At 35.6% G+C, this 16,375-nt stretch overlaps 1 protein-coding gene across 2 annotated transcripts in view; it reads left to right on the top strand.

Annotated features, from left to right (window-relative positions):
- The window catches only part of DOPEY1 (dopey family member 1), a 114,301-nt gene that overhangs the window by 15,459 nt on the left and 82,467 nt on the right, over positions 1-16,375 (top strand). Inside the window, exons 5-8 of one of the 2 annotated variants that reach the window (XM_006870659.1) lie at positions 4,649-4,748; positions 5,502-5,584; positions 12,836-12,944; positions 15,313-15,433. In XM_006870659.1, the coding sequence (XP_006870721.1) occupies positions 4,649-4,748; positions 5,502-5,584; positions 12,836-12,944; positions 15,313-15,433 (413 nt within the window). Of the gene's footprint in view, positions 1-4,648; positions 4,749-5,474; positions 5,585-12,835; positions 12,945-15,312; positions 15,434-16,375 lie in introns of both variants that reach the window. The other variant, XM_006870658.1, reaches the window with a different exon arrangement.

The following is a 16,375-nucleotide window of genomic DNA, read 5'->3' as shown; positions in this document are numbered from 1 at the left end:
TAATTTAATTTGTGAAAGAACATTTTTTAACTGATTTGAATAGAAATATGGTAATTGGAATAGTTTATTTCTTACCTTTAAGAGAAAATTATGAAATTTACCTATATAGTTAATGCAAGTTCTAGGTGAGTCAAGACTCTGAGACCCAGGCCTTCCTACCCAGCTATTTTCCTGATTCTGTCCTGTTGGTAATTGTGGGAGGTATGGCCAATCCTTAGCTAAATGGGTATCCAAATATTTATTGTCAAGTATTTAGTCTCTGTAACAGTCTTTAGTACTTTTATTTCAGATGAGAGCAAATCTGTAATAAAAGTGATTTGATGAATCAAAAGTGAATGTTTCATTGCTGGAACTTTATTCAGCTTCCTCAGTATCTAAAGAAGGGATCTAAATTCCTTTGAGTTCTGAACCCTTGATGAAGATTACTTTGTTGTTGTTATATGCCGTGGAGTCGGTTCAGACTCATAGCGACCTTACGTAGGATTTCCGAGGCTATAAATCTTTACTGGAGGAGAAAGTGTCATCTTTGTCCCGCAGAACAGCTGGCAGTTTTGAACTGCTGATGGTGAGATTAGCAGCCCGATTCGTAACCACTGTGCTACCAGAGCTCCTTGAAGAGTACTTTGGAACACCATTATGTTCACATTCAAAATGGTAGCACCAAATACCTAATGAGTAATGAGATACAGAACATTTATACCTTGGAAAAGTAAGTTTATTTTTTTAAAAAAGGTATTAGTAGAAAAGGCTAGAATTGTTAATTGGTAATGACAGTGAATTTTTATAATGATATGGCATGCTCACAATTTTTCTATATTTTACTTTTTAAAATTTGAATCATTAATAATGTTATGCTTTGTTATCTATACTATACCTAGTTGTAACATAACCACGTCCAACTTTTCTAGACTTCTAGTTTTGAAACTTTCTAAAGAATATGCCCCAAAAAATGCATGTATCACTAAGCATAAAAAAGCTTGCTGACATCTGCTTTTCAACTTTTTCATTTTCTTACCTTCTAAGCTTTCAACTTTATTAGTCCCTCAATGAGCTGATAGGTACTTCAAGAAGATCTCAGCAATTAAATCTTGAGATCCTGGTGTGGTACTGTAAGATAAGCCCTGGACTGCTAACCATGAGCCTGGCTTCTCAGAAACTCTCTACAGGGTCACTGGTATTTGGCACCACCTCAGAGTCACTTAACAACAACAAACACTTAAATTGGGAAGAACTTCATGTATAATCTCACTAGACCCGTGTTTCCCACCCTTTTTTCCGTCTGCACTTCTTCAGTTCTTTATTTCTTCACTTTTTCTGCCTTCCTACCAGCTAAAATTTCCTCAAAAGTTGATTTCTATAGTTTGTATTATGAAAATAAGAGCTATTTATAATGTTATTTGAAAGTGCGCCCTGCCCAGACCCAACTCTAACACTCTTTCCAAAATTATTGTTGTTAAATGTCATCGAATCATTTCCTACTCATAGTGACCCTGTATGGTATTTCCTAGGAAACCGCCAACTTTGTAGATAGTATTCCAGAGCTTATCCTATAGTACCATAGTAGAACCCCTTTCCCACATTACTGTACCAGATTATCATGTTACCTGAGGAGAAAAAATGATGAATAATCTTTGTTCCCCATTTTCCTTCTAAATGTTGAAAAAGTATTGATTGTAATTATAACTTAACAAAGGTTTTATTAACTTAATTCTGAAAGAATGAAAGAACTTCAGCATGAACAGATGTTTAGACTCTTTTTACATATATCATGGAAAACTAATCCTGATTTCTACATCTTTGAGATTATAATATTATAGTATTCTTTCCATATTAGAGACAGGTGTTGATGTCAGTAGAAATAAAGACGTGACTTCTGACTTTCTGTTTTTCTTTAAACTCTATATTGTGAATTAAATGAAGGTTTACAGAGCACATCATTGGTTTTACATCCAAAAAAATCACAAACTTTGTTTCACCTTAATGGTGCAATCCCGTACACTTCCTCCCTTTGGTTCCTATTTCCATTCTACCCCCCTTGCCAAGTCCTCTGAAGATTGTAAACGTTGCCTTTTTTATCTTGAATAGTGGACCTTTCCATGGTCAGCATACCTCACTAGTGTTGTCCCCTCTATATACTTATCCAACGCTTGGTTGAAATTTGGACCACACCAGTGAGTTCCATTTAGACCTGAAGGGTGGCCAAAGGCCATAGTCTCGGGTTCCTCTAGTCTCTTTCTGACTTGTTAGCCCAGTGTTTTCTATTATTTAGAGAGGTTTTCCCATATTTTCTCCCACTCTAACTGGGACTTTCTAATATCCCTTTCAGTGCTCCATCTAGATCTTCTGATCTCAGAGTCGTGAGACTGATGTTCATGCATTCCATGAGTCTATTGGACTAATTGACTTTAGGTACCTTCATTTCATCACTTTTTCATCCATACATAGAATTCTATCTTGCTTAAAATAGTTTTTTCCCCAAAATATGATTGGGAGACATTTGCACTTTTTAAAAATTCATGTATCAATATCTACAATCTCCATATTAGATGTTGTATAGAAAAATTAGTTCTCAAATATCTAGGTTTCAGGGCTTCCAACAAATAAGAGCATTAGTGAAAAGAATACCATATTTTTGCAGATATCTTTAATGTCTGGCTTAAAATAGTACACAGAAGTCTCTTACATACTTTTGCCTTCAATTTGTTGTGATTTGTTCTGATTCATGCATATGAAACAAATACAACCTCATACTGATAAATAGTTGGAAAACTTAAGGTATTTACAGCAGTTTAGAGCTAAAAGTACATTTTCTTCTTTGATACTAAACAAAAATGTGACAAGTAGTACTTTATTAGAAATTAGTTGCAGTGTGGAATTGGAAGCCATATCAATAAGCTCTGTACTTTGTTTCATTAAAAATCCATCCTGTGTTTAGAATAGCTCTGTTACTCATGTATGATTGTACAACATCATGATTGATTATTTGGAAAATACTGCTTTATTGAGTCTGTAGGTCATCCAAATGTTGACATATTACATTATGCGAAGTCAAGCAGCCGCGTTTACTATTATCCCCACTGATCTCATCAGTAAAGTATTTTAAGTATCAGAAAGGTTTCAGTCCAGTATTGGGAAGTTTTCAAGCTATCATAATTTATTAAAATTAAATACAATAATAAAGTACATTTCAAGTCAAATGCAAACTTTCCATTATCTTTTGAAAGCTTGCATTTTATCTTTGCAAAGATTAATGTTGCTTTTCTTATACTGACATTCTCACTTTATTTATTTTAAGAAAATGGCTACCAAATGCCCAAGTATGAGTGATCATGGTTTGTGTGCGAGTCACTTGTTCAGATAAAAATGGTATCTGATAAAAATTTAAAATCTGGTAGTTGACCTCACAACTCAAGCAGTTCTACAAGTGCCTTACCTTGAGACATCTGCCATCCCTCTAGTACACATTAGAAGTACTTCTGTGTCCTTCCATTTCATTACACAAAATATTAATAAGCCCTGTACTTGAGGGTCATTATTTAATGAAATAACTTTTACTGTTTTCTAACAACATTCTTAACTTAAACTGGCTCTTTTTTTTTTTTTTTTTTTATCTAGAAATACATGACCGTTAAAAAGAATACAAGGAGTGCAGTGGTGTCACTGCTGTACTGCTTGTTTTCATTCTAAAGAGCCAGCAGTTCTACCCAGCATTGTTTTTCCATTATCAGAACAAATGTAAAACACAGAGAAAAGACCAAATAATGCTTGGTATTGTTATAAAAAAAAAATTTTTTTTTTCTTCTGGACATCCTAAAAAGGATGCATAGAATAATAGAAAATATAATGTCTTTAGATGAGTGACTATAATTTGCCAGCTGCTGATGACCTGTTTTCTGTGACACGTCATTTATTTATCTAAGATTCCTTTAAAATCAATTATCTGGGTGAACTCCTTTCTAATCCTGTGAAGAGGCATGGTGTCGTAAAAAGTTCACTGGTGTATGGTTAAGGAGCAAAGTTGGTCAAGATATAAGAAAAAGTATGCACTGCAGCAAAATGGTAAACATAAAGATTTGTTCAAGCTGGATGATGGGTAGATGAGAATATATTGTTTTCTGTACTTTCCTGTATGCTTGAAATACTGTAACTTAAAAGTATTCAAAAAGGAGAAATGACAAACTTGAAATTGATGAAGATAGTGAAACTTCTAAAGACTTTACAGTCAATTAACAACACAGTTGAATGTGAAAGACTAAAGATTTCATTTTCTTTAAACTGGCCCACCTTGCTCTACTTCCTTTGTTTGCTCTACTACTATTGAATAGAATAAAGAACTTTAAACTTGAAGTTAAAGGAATTTGTTTATACCTCCAGTGATCCCACAAAGTAACCATGTTACCTACCACCTAACTTTTTTCGTGTTTCCTAATCTGTGAAATGGAAGTAATAATTCTTGTGTTTGAAAGATCAAATGAAGATAATATTAAATTAAAAAAAAAAGACTTTATAAACCTTAGAGTTCTGAATATATGAGGGGGCTTCAAAAAGTTTGTGGAAAATGGAGAAATAAGATAAGTTGGAGGAAAATTAATGTGTTTTATATGTTTTTGCATATGGTTAAGGACAACTGCATTCTTTACTTTTTTAGGCCACTCGACCAGATATGATCAGGATTTTGTCAGCAGCTCTCCATGTAGTACTAAGGAGGGATATGTCCCTGAACCGAAGACTTTATGCATGGCTTCTTGGTAGGTGTGTGGTCATAGGTGAGAATAATAGGGGGGAAACTTGCATGCCTAACTATTATCAAATTGTGTGTATGACTGAAATAAATTCAAAGTTTGCTTTAATGGACAGTAAAAATATAAGCAATACTAACTTAGATTTTCTGAGGAAATTTTGTAAGTTCCCTAGTCAAAGAGGGCATTTGAGCCCATAAAGTCATATTCCCTTTGACAAGAAATAAATTATGGTTGTTATACTAATAAATGAGAAGACAAAAAAGGGTAAATTAATCAAAATACTGACATAATTTCCAAAACATTGCAGTTATCAAAGAAATGAGAAGCTATCACAAACTATGACTACAACACACATGGTACTAGTCTCCCACTCAGGCAATAAAGCATTGTGTACACTTTTGTCTTCCTTACTTTTTCTGAGTGGTTGACCTGTTTCACACTTTTTATTACTTAGAGTGAGAGAAGGCAAATATAACTTAATTTTAGATCTTGTTAATCTTCAATTATTTCACTGTTTTGAAAGATTGAAAAACCAGGGTGATTCTGGAGGAATATTTTGATAATTATATATTGAATTGGTTTCCCTTTATTAAACTATCTAAAATGATCTCTCTTGCTGACATTGAATGGGCTACATATTGGTAAGTAGTTAGTGCTGTTTTTGAGATCTTTAGTGAACAGCAGTTTTGAGAATTACATTTTAATTTTATTTTGCAATTTGTTTCCATGGAGGTTTTGATAACAATGGTGGTATCATAGGACCCAGAAGCACAAGACACAGTAATCCTGAAGAACATGCCACTTACTATTTCACTACCTTTTCAAAAGAACTGTTGGTACAGGTAATGAATGGTTTTATTTTACTCATTAGTTATTCACTAGACACTAGAGTTACAAAAAAAAGGTGTTAGACAAAGTGCTACTGTAATTGAATTGAAAGTTTTATGAGGTAGAGACAAGATCCACAAATTTCCTAATAATATACATATAGTAGAATTGGTATTGTAATGTTAGGTTGTTATTGTTAGGTGCTATGTAATTGGTTCCTTCTTATAGTGACTCTATGTACAACACCCTAAAACACTGCCACCCTTGCAGTTGCTGCTACAGTTGAGCCCATTGCTGCTGCCACTGTGCCATTCCACATCATTGGGGGTCTTCCTCTTTTTTGCTGACCTTCCACTTTACCAATCGTGTTGTCCTTCTCCAGGAATTGGTCCCTCCTGATAATATGTCTGAAGTATAAGAGATGTAGTTTAGCCTTCTTGGCTTCTAAGGAGCATTCTGGTTATATACTTCTTCCAATACAAATTTGGTTGTTCTCCTGGCAGTCCATAATACCTTTAATTTTCTTCTCCAATACAATAACTCAAATGCATCTCCAGTCTTCCCTAGTAATTGTCCATCTTTCACATGCTTATGAGACTATTGAAAATATCATAGCGTGGGCCATTCACACTTTAGTTCTCAAACTGACATCTTTGTTCTTAAATACTTAAAAGAGTGTTCAGCAGTAGATTTACCTAATACAGTATGTTGGTTGATTTTTTTGACTGTACTTCATGAGTGATGATGATAAATCTCAAGCAAAATGAAGTCTTTGACAACTTCAGTGTGTTCTACATTTATCATGTTATTTATTGGTCCCAAGACTTTTCTTTTATTTACATTGAGGTGCAACCCATAAAGAAGACTATGGTCTTTGATCTTCATCAGTAACTATTTTAAGTCCTCTTTGCTTTCAGGTTGTATCATTTCCATATCTCAGGTTGTTAATGAGTCTTCCTCCAATCCTGATGACATGTTCTTCTTCATATAATCCAGCTTCTCGGATTATTTGCTCAGCATAAGGACTGAATAAGTATGACGAAAGAATACAACACTGGCACACATCTTTCCTAATTTAAAACTTTTCAGTGTCCACTTGTTCTGTTCAAACAACTGCCTCTTGGTCTATGTATAGGTTCCTCATGAGCACAATTACATTTTCTGGAATACTTAATTTCCATAATATTGTCTATAATTTGTCATAATCCATACAGTCAAAAGCCTCTGCCTAATCAGTAAAGTACAGGTAAACATCTTTCTCGTCTGCTTTCAGCGAAGATCTATCTCACATCAGCAGTGATGTCTCTCATTTCATGTCCTTATCTGAATTTGGCTTGAAATCTGACAGACCCCTGTCAGTGTACTGTTACAGCCATTTTTTTTAAATGACCTTTAGCAAAATTTTACTTGTATGTGATAAAAATGATATTGTCCAATGATACCTACATTCCATAGGGTCACTTCTCTTTGGAATAGGCACAGGTATGGCTTTCTTCCAATCAGTTGACCAGGTAGCAGTCTTCCAAATTTCTTGGCATAGATGAGTGATGCCTTCAGTGCTGCATCAGTTTGTTGAAATATTTCAATTTGTATTCCATCAGTACCCGGGCCCTTTTTCTTTGCCATTGCCGTCGGTGCACCTTTGACTTCTTCCTCCAGTACCATTGATTCTTGAGCATACCTCTTGAAATGGTTGAAAATTGACCATTTCTTTTTGGTATAGTGACTCTGTATATTCCTTCCATCTTCATTTGGTGCTTTCTTCATAGTTCAATATTTTGCCCAAAGAATCCTTCAGTATTGAAAGTTGAAACTTGTTTTTTTTCCTCAGTTCTTTCAGCGTGAGAACTGCTGAATGTGGTCTTCCCTTTTGGTTTTCTAAAATACAAGATATTTGCATACTTCATTAAATATTTGACTTTGTCTTCTTGACTTATAAATTTTCTGTTCAGCTCTTTGACCTCTTCATTTCTTCCATTTGCTTCAGCATCTGCATGCTGAAGAGCAAGTTTCATAGTCTCTTCTGACATCCATTTTGTTCTTTTTTTTCTTTCTCGTCACCTTAATGTCCTTTTACTTTTTTCCTGTATGATATACTAGATGTCATCCTACAGCTCTTCTGTTCTTTGGTCATTAGTGTCTAATGAATCAAATCTGTTCTTGAAATGATCTCTAAATTTTGGTGGGATATGTTCAAGCAAAGTCACTGGTTCAAACCCACCAACTGCTCCTTGGAAACCCTATACAAGATTGGTATGAGTCGGAACTGACTTGACGGACCTGAACGTAATATTCAAGGTCATATTTTGGCTCTAGTGAACTTGTTTTAATTTTCCTTAGTTTCAGCCTGAACTAGCAAATGAGCAATTGATGGTGTGTTCCACAGTCCGCTCCTGGCCTTGTTTTATCTGATGATATGCAGCTTTTCCATTATTTCCACAGGTCATTTTGATTGCTTTGCATTACATCTAGTGAAGTCCGTATCTATAGTCATCTTTTATGTTGTTTAAAAAGGTATCTGCAATGAAGAAGTCATTTGTCTTACAAAAATCTATCATGGGATCTCCAGCCTCATTTCTGTTACCAAGGCCCTATTTCCAACTACTGAACTTTTCTCTTTGTTTCCAACTTTTACATTCCAATCACCAGTAAGTATCAATACATCTTGATGGCATGTTTGATCAGTTTCAGACTGAATAAATTGTTAGAATCCTTCAATTTCATCATCATTGGCTTTAGTGGTTGGTACATAAATTTAAATACGAGTGGTATTAACTGGACTTCCTTGTAGACATAGGGATATTATCCTAGCACAGGCAGCATTATACTTCAAGATAGACTTTGAAATATTCTTTTTAATGATGCATTCGACACCATTCCTTTCATTTTGTCATTCCTGGTATAGTAAATCATGTGATTATCAGATTCAAAATGGCCAATACCAGTGAATTTCAGTTCACTAATATCTAGAATATCGATGTTTATTCGTTCCATTTCAGTTTTGACAGCTTCCAATTTTCCTAGATTCATACTTTGTACATCTCATGTTCCAATTATTAATGAATGTTTGAAGCTACTTCTTTAGATTTTAAGTTGTTCCCCATCAGCGAATGAAAGCCTGAAAGTTTTACTCCGTTTGTGTCAGCACTGTCAACTCTACTTTGAGAAGGTAACTCTTCCCCAGTAGTTCTTTGAGTGCCTTCCAACCCAAGGAGCTCAACTTCTGGCATTATATCTGATAATGTTCTGGTGCTCTTCATCATGTTTCAGTATTCAGTATTCTGTCATTATCTGACACAATGTTTCACTGCTATTCAAAGGTTTTCAGTTGCTAAACATTCGGAACTAGTCTGTCTCTCCGTCTTCTGAGTCTGTTTTAGTCTGAAATCTTTACTGTAACCTGTCCGCCACAGGTGACCCTGATGGCATTCAAAATACTAATGGCAAAGCTTCCAGCATCATAGCAATATGAATGTCACCACGATGTGTCAAATCAACAGAAAAGTGGTGTTATATTGTAATGGAAATGTTAAATTGATCCCTATATTTATTTCATCGTATTTTAAATTATATATTCAAGATTCTCAAATTAACTGAGAAGAATACCTGTGCCTTGATCATTTAAAAATGAGTGAGGTTATAATATAATTAGTTTTGAATCTCAGTTGAAAAATAATTGATCAAATAGCAGATATCACCATGACATTATGGAAAACCTTGGGACGTATTGATCACCTTAAATTAAAATATTTTCATCTTGTGTGCAGAAAACTAAATCAGAATATTTTTTTCCAGTTATTCTTGCATTCTCCATTTGTTTCTCCTGAGAAAATTAAAGCACTGTCTTCTCTCAAGAGAGTTGACTTTACCATTTTTTTCCTGTCACATGAAGAAGCCAACCTTGGAAAAGGGCTTCTGAAAAGCAATACTGTTGTTATCATTAGGTGCTATTGAGTTGGTTCCAGGTCACAGAGACTCCTGTGTCCAACAGAAGAAAGCACTGCCTGGTCCTGAACCATCCTCACAATTGTTATGTTTGAGCCCATTGTTGCTGCCTCTGTCAGAGTGTATCTCATTTGGGGCTGAGGAGGGAGGCTTCCTCTTTTTCACTGACCCTCCACTTTACCAAGCATGATGTACTCCTCTAAGGACTGATCTTTCCTGACAAAATGTCCAAAGTGCAAGAAACAAAGTCTTACCATCCTGCTTCTTTAAGGAACATTCGGTTTGTATGACTTCCAAGCACCTTTGTTCTTTGGCAGGTCATAGTACTTTCAATTATTCTTGACCAACACCATAATTCAAACACATCAGTTCTACTATGGTCTTCTGTATTCATTGTGCAACTTTCAGATGCATATGAGATGATTGAAAATACCGTGACTGGAATCAGGTACACCTTAGTCTTCAAAGTGACATTTTTGTTATTTACACTTTTAAAAGAGGACTTTTATAGTTGATTTTTTAATGCAATGTTGTTGTTAAGTACCGTGGACTCGGTTCCGACTCATTGTGACCCTGCACAGGGTTTCTAAAGCTTTAAATCTTTACGGGAGCACAAAGCTTCATCTTTCTCCCACAAAACATCTGGTAGTTTCGAACTGCCGACCTTGCAGTTAGCAGCCCGATTCATAACCACTACGCTGTAATGCAATACATCATCTAATTTCTTGACTGGCTGCTTCCACAAGCATTGATATGGATCCAAGCAAAATGAAGTCGTTGGCAACTTCAAGCTTTTCTCTGTTTATCATGTGCTATATATTGGTCACAACACTTAATAACAACAACAACATTTATTAGTCCAGTTATGAGGATTTTCGCTTTCTTTACATTTGAGGTGAAGTCCATACTGAGTCTTTGATCTTTATTAGTACTTCAAGTCCTCTTCACTTCCAACAAGCATGGGTATGTTATCTGCATATTGAAGGTTAGTAATGGTTCTTCCTCCGATCCTGATGCCATATTCTTTATATAATACTTCTTGGATAATTTGTTCAGCGTACAGATTGATTGAATAAACATGGTGAAAGAATACATCCCTGATGCACAGCATTCCTGATTTTAAACCATTATGTATCCCCTTGTTCTCTTGAAATGATTGCCATATACAGGTTCCTCATGAGCACAGTTACATGGTCTGAAATACACTTTGCAACATAATCCATAGTTTTTTATGATCCACCCAGTTGATTGCTTTTGCATAGTCAATAAAATACATATAAGCATCTTTCTTGTACTTTCTGCTTTCAACAAAGAACCATCTGCTGTCTGCAGTGATATCCTCATTCCACGTCCTCTTCTGAATCTGGTTCGAATTTCTGGTAATAACCTATCAGTATACTGCTGCAACTGTCTGAATTAAGTGCAGCAAAGTTTTACTTTAAAGTGGTTTCAATGATACTATTTAATGATTTCCATGTTCAGTTGGGTAGCCTTTCTTTGGAATAGACGCAATATGGATCTCATCTGGTCAGTTGGCCACTAGACTGTCTTCTAAATTTCTTGACATAGATGAGTAATCATTGTTGAAACATTTCAATTTATATTCCACCAATTGCTGGACATTTTTTTTCACCAATGCTTTCAGTGCACCTTGGACTTCTTACTCCTGTACAATCAGTTCTTGATATGTTTCCTTTTGAAATAGTTAAGCATCAACTGATTCTGTTTTAGTAGATGGACTCAAGTGTGGCAACAATAATGAGGTTGGCCCAGGATCGGGCAGTGTTTCATTCTGCTGTGCATAAGGTTGCTATGGGTCAGTACTGAGTTGATGGCACGTAACAACAACAACAACAACATAGGGAATAAATGTATTCATTAAATCATCTGTTGATGCTTCCTGCATCATTCAGTATTTTGCCCATAATACAACCCTTCAGTCTTCCAAACTGAGCCTTGAATTTTTTTTTCTTTACTTCTTTCAGCTTGATACATTCTCAGTGTGTTCTCCTCTTTTGTTTTTCTGATTCTAGATCCTAACACATTTTATTATACTTTTATCTTCTCAAGCTATCTGTTGAAATTTTCTGTTAGCTCTTTTACATCATTTCTTCCATTCTCATTAGCTTCTCTACATTCAAGAGTAAGTTTCAGAGTCTCTTCTGACATCCTTTTTTTTGTTGTTGTTCCTGTCTTTTAAATGACCATTTGATTTCTTCATTTTTGATGTTCATGATGTCATCCCACAACTCATCTGATCTTCAGTCATTAGTGCCTAGTGCATCAAATATGTTCTTAAGATGGTCTCTAAATTCAGATGGAATACACTCAAAGTCAAATTTTGGTTCTCATAGACTTGATTTAATTCTTTAATCTGAACTTGCATGTCAGCAATTCATAGTCTGTACTGCAGTTGGTCCCTGGCTTTTTTTGGCTGATGACATTGAGCTTTTCAACATATGTAGTTAATTTAATTCCCATGTATTCAATCGTGAGGTCCAAATATATCATCACCTTTGATGTTGTTGAAAAAAGTATTTGCAATGAGTAAGTCATTGGTCTTACAAAATTCTATCATGCAATCTTCAGCATTATTTCTATCACCAGTGCCGTATTTTCTAATTATTGGTCTTTCCTCTGCAACTTTCACATTCCAGTGAACAGTTATTATCAGTACATCTTGACTGCGTACTAAGTTGGTAGAATAGTCATAATAACATCATTAAGTTTAATTCTACATTGAGAAGGTAACTCTTCTCTAGTTGTAATTTGAGTACTCTCTGGCAATAGATTATCTAATATTCCATTGCTCTTCATAAAGTATTCAATAGCTAACCTTTCAGATATGGTCCACCTCTCTTTCTTCATAGTCTGTCCTAGTCTGAAAGCTCTGCTGAAGCCTGCTGGTATTTAAAATTCCAATGGTATAGCTTCTAGTATCACAACAACACACAAGCCACCACAGTACAACAGGCAGACAGATGAGTGGTGGCAGAAAAGCAATTGTGGTGGTGATTATGTGCCATGGAGTCGGTTCTGATTCATTGCAACCCTGTATAGGGTTTCTGAGGCTGTAAATGTTTACAGGAGCAGAAAGCCTCATCTTTCTGTCACTGAACTGCTGAACTGCTGGTAGTTTCGAACTATTGACCTTGAGATGAGCAGCCTGACTACAGTACCAGAGCTCCTTACCAGAAAAGCAATAGGGGATGTAAATTTTAATGACCTGTGGTTGCGCTGAATAATATTTTTGCTTAAGAAAAAACATGTGCACCTGTTACCTTAAGTAAATAGTCCACTTTTTATTTCTTTTTTTTAAGGCAATGGTGGGGATCTTACAAGTGAATGGATTTGGAGAAGAAAGCACACTAATGCAGGACCTAAAACCATTTCGAATTTTGATCAGCTTACTGGACAAACCTGAGCTAGGTAATCCTACTATCCTAGGGCATAAGGTCACACTTGGTTGTTTAATATTATTTCATGATAAAAATGCAAAGACAGTCATTACTTAGGGAAAAAATGCTTTATTTTGATGTGGCCTTTAAATATAAGTTCTTAACATTTTCTTATCAAAAATTCTGATGGTGATGGTTGTATGCTAAAGAGACAGTTCCAACTTACTTGTTGTATTTGTTGTTGTTGTTGTGTTGTTAAGTGCCGTCGAGTCGGTTCCGACCCATAGCGACCCTGTACAGGGTTTCCGAGGGTATAAATCCTTACGGGAGTAGAAAGCCTCATCTTTCTCCCGCGGAGCGGCTGGTAGTTTCGAACCGCTGACCTTAAGGTTCGCAGCCCGATTCGTAACCACTACGCTACCAGAGCTCCTTATTTGTTGTTGTTAGGTGCCATCAAGTCGATATCAACTCATAGCGACCCTATGCACAACAGAATGAAACACTGCCCAATCCTGGGCCAGCCTCACAATTGTTGCCACATTTGAGCCCGTTGATGCTGTTGCCACTTTACCAATCCATCACACTGGGGGTGTTGTAAATCTTTAGGGGAGCAAAAAGCCCCATCATTCTCCCAACAAGTCGCTGGTAGATTCAAACTACTGACTTTGCCGTTAGCAGTCCAACTCAGTCAAAGTTGAATAGATATAGGTGTATATCCAATTACTATGTTATCATTTATCTGTGTAATTTTTGTTGTTGTTATGTGCTGTGGAGTCGGGTCCGAGTCATAGCAACACTGTACAGGGTTTCCGAGGCTGTAAATCTTTACGGGAGCAGAAAGCCTCATCTTTCTCCTGGTAGTTTTAAATTGCTGATGCTGAGATTAGCAGCCTGATTCTTAACCACTACACTACCAGAGCTCCTTTATGTAATAACCCTGTATTAAATATGTACCAGAGGAGTCACTGAGATTCTCTATTTCTTTTTAAGTTACTGAAACAAATGTTTATGATCTGTCTTAACAATCTTATATTACACAGAATTCAGGAAATACAGGTATTTGAACTTGAACCAAAAATATAGGTGTTTTTGTTATATCCCTCAACTTCCTCCTTACATCCCCCTTTTCCTGTGTGTTTTCCCTTTTATTATAAGTTTCATATCTATTATATCTGTTTGGAAGTTAATTATGGTGCTGGAGATAAGGAGAGAAATATTTGCAACCATAAAATTAAATCATAAGGTATTTTATTAAATGATTTGCAGATAACTTTATCAAGTATGTTTAAATCCTCTCCAGAACTTTAAAAAATAAAATAAAAATAACAATAAATCTTAAATATTTAAGTAACTTAAACTGGGTTACATTATTGGCTTAAAGAGTATATTTTACTTTTAATGTTAAGAGATGAACTTTAGGAAAGATTTTATTTTAGGAGATAAGCAATAAAGTTTGGCCTTGTGCATTTTAGTATTGTTCAGACTAATTAACAGTAGTAGCTGTTGTTAAGTGCTGTTGAGTCAGTGCCTACTCAGAGCAAACCTGTATACAGTTACCAAGGAGCAGCTCGTGAGCTTGAACCACCAGCCTTATGGTTCAAACCAACCTAATGCTTTCTCCTAGTAGTAATAAGGTTTGTTGTTGCTGCTGTGTGCCGTGGAGTCGGTTCTGACTCATAACAACCCTGCATAGGGTTTCCAAGGCTGTAAATCTTTACAGGAGCAGAAAGCGTCATCTTTCTCCCACAGAACAGCTGGTAGTTTCAAACTGCTGATTGTAAGATTAGCAGCTGGATTCGTAACCACTATGTAATAAGTTAGCAATTATTTAATGTTTCTTATTTTTCAGGAACTGTGCTGTTGTCTGCTGTCAAGTTGGTTCTGACTCATAGCAAGCCTGTGAGTTTGAATGGCCAGCTTTTTGGTTAGCAGTCCAGTGCTTGTCCTACAGTATTACAGCAGGACTGTGCTATATACCTGTAAATATTTTTTCTATCCCTTGTCACAGCCCTGTAAGTTTGGCATTATTCTATATATGTGGAAACTAAAGCTCCAATTAGCTAAATATTCTTGATTTATAATTTCTAGTACATCAACCTATACTTTTAAAAGAAGTCTTGATGTGGCGCTGTCAAATAAGCACTGGAGTACTAAACACAGATCGGCAGGGTCACTGTGAGTCAGAACCGACTTGATGGCACTCTACAACAACAGCAGTAACATACTTTTCAATAAACTTTTGTTCATTTACTTACTACTCAACATGGAATGTTTATTTGTTTTGAGAAAAATACTCACATTTTTAGAAAATCTTCAAAGCACCCTTATTGGACTAACAGTCAAATGATTATGATTTGCTGATGCTAATTAGTTGCTTTTAATTTGTATATAAATTTTAGGACCGGTGATTCTGGAAGATGTACTGATTGAAGTGTTTAGAACGTTGTATTCCCAATGCAAAGCAGAATTGGATCTTCAGATGGAGCCACCCTTCAGCAAGGATCATACTCAGTTAAGCAGGTACTGAAAAAATGAAGCATGAAATAACTATTAACCTTGTTCTGTGACGTTTGTGCTCTGAATTAGTAAATTTGATACAAGCCTCATTGTATGTTAGTAAATTTGATAGAAAACCTATCTGTATTCTGTTACCATGGCCTGTCAGCTGCAATAAAGAGTTATGATTGCATTGTGTTTCAAACAGCCACACAATTAAAACACTAATTGCAGCATGTCAATTAATAATGGGAGTTTACCTTGCCTCAATCATAAAAATAATTCTAAGGATGGCACAGGACCAGGCACTGTTTCATTCTATTGTGTATAGGGTCACTGTGAGTCAGAGCCGACTTGAAGGTACCTAACAACATCAGCCTGTTTGTTTACGTGGGCTACTCCCTCTTGGTCACTTGACACACTAAAGAGACCAACTAATAGATCAAAAAAAGACAAGTGAGTCCAAGGGCACTGAGTGTTCTCTAAATAATATTTTTTAAAATCAGATTATAGTTTTTTTCTTTTTTCAAGTGTATTTCTTATCTGAATGCCAGGAAGAAGTAGGTAATGTTAGCATAACCTAGTTCCTATCAGTCCAGATCAACTTGACAGTCTTGAATATAATTCCCTAAATCATTGATGTACCCATACTGACAAAGTCTTTTCCTTTTCTTCTCTAGTATAAAATAGCCTCCTCTTTTTAGTCTCGTATATCATTGTAATATGACAAAGGTTCCAGTTTCTTGTACATCATTTGCATTTTATTGGTGACTCTTTGATGAGATTTTGAGTATATCCTGGGCATACCTAAAACACACTTTCTACATATGAAAACATTTTAAGAAATATTTTGGCTTAAAAAGTTAATATTGTCTTTGAGAGCCAAAATATGACCTTGAATTTATCCCTCCTGAATTTAGAGATCATCTGAAGAACAGATTTGATGCATTAAACACTAAAGACCGA

Source organism: Chrysochloris asiatica, unplaced genomic scaffold, assembly GCF_000296735.1.
Source record: "Chrysochloris asiatica unplaced genomic scaffold, ChrAsi1.0 scaffold00146, whole genome shotgun sequence".
In the NCBI taxonomy this organism is placed as follows: Eukaryota; Metazoa; Chordata; class Mammalia; order Afrosoricida; family Chrysochloridae; genus Chrysochloris; species Chrysochloris asiatica.
This window is presented reverse-complemented; position numbering and strand designations above follow the sequence as displayed.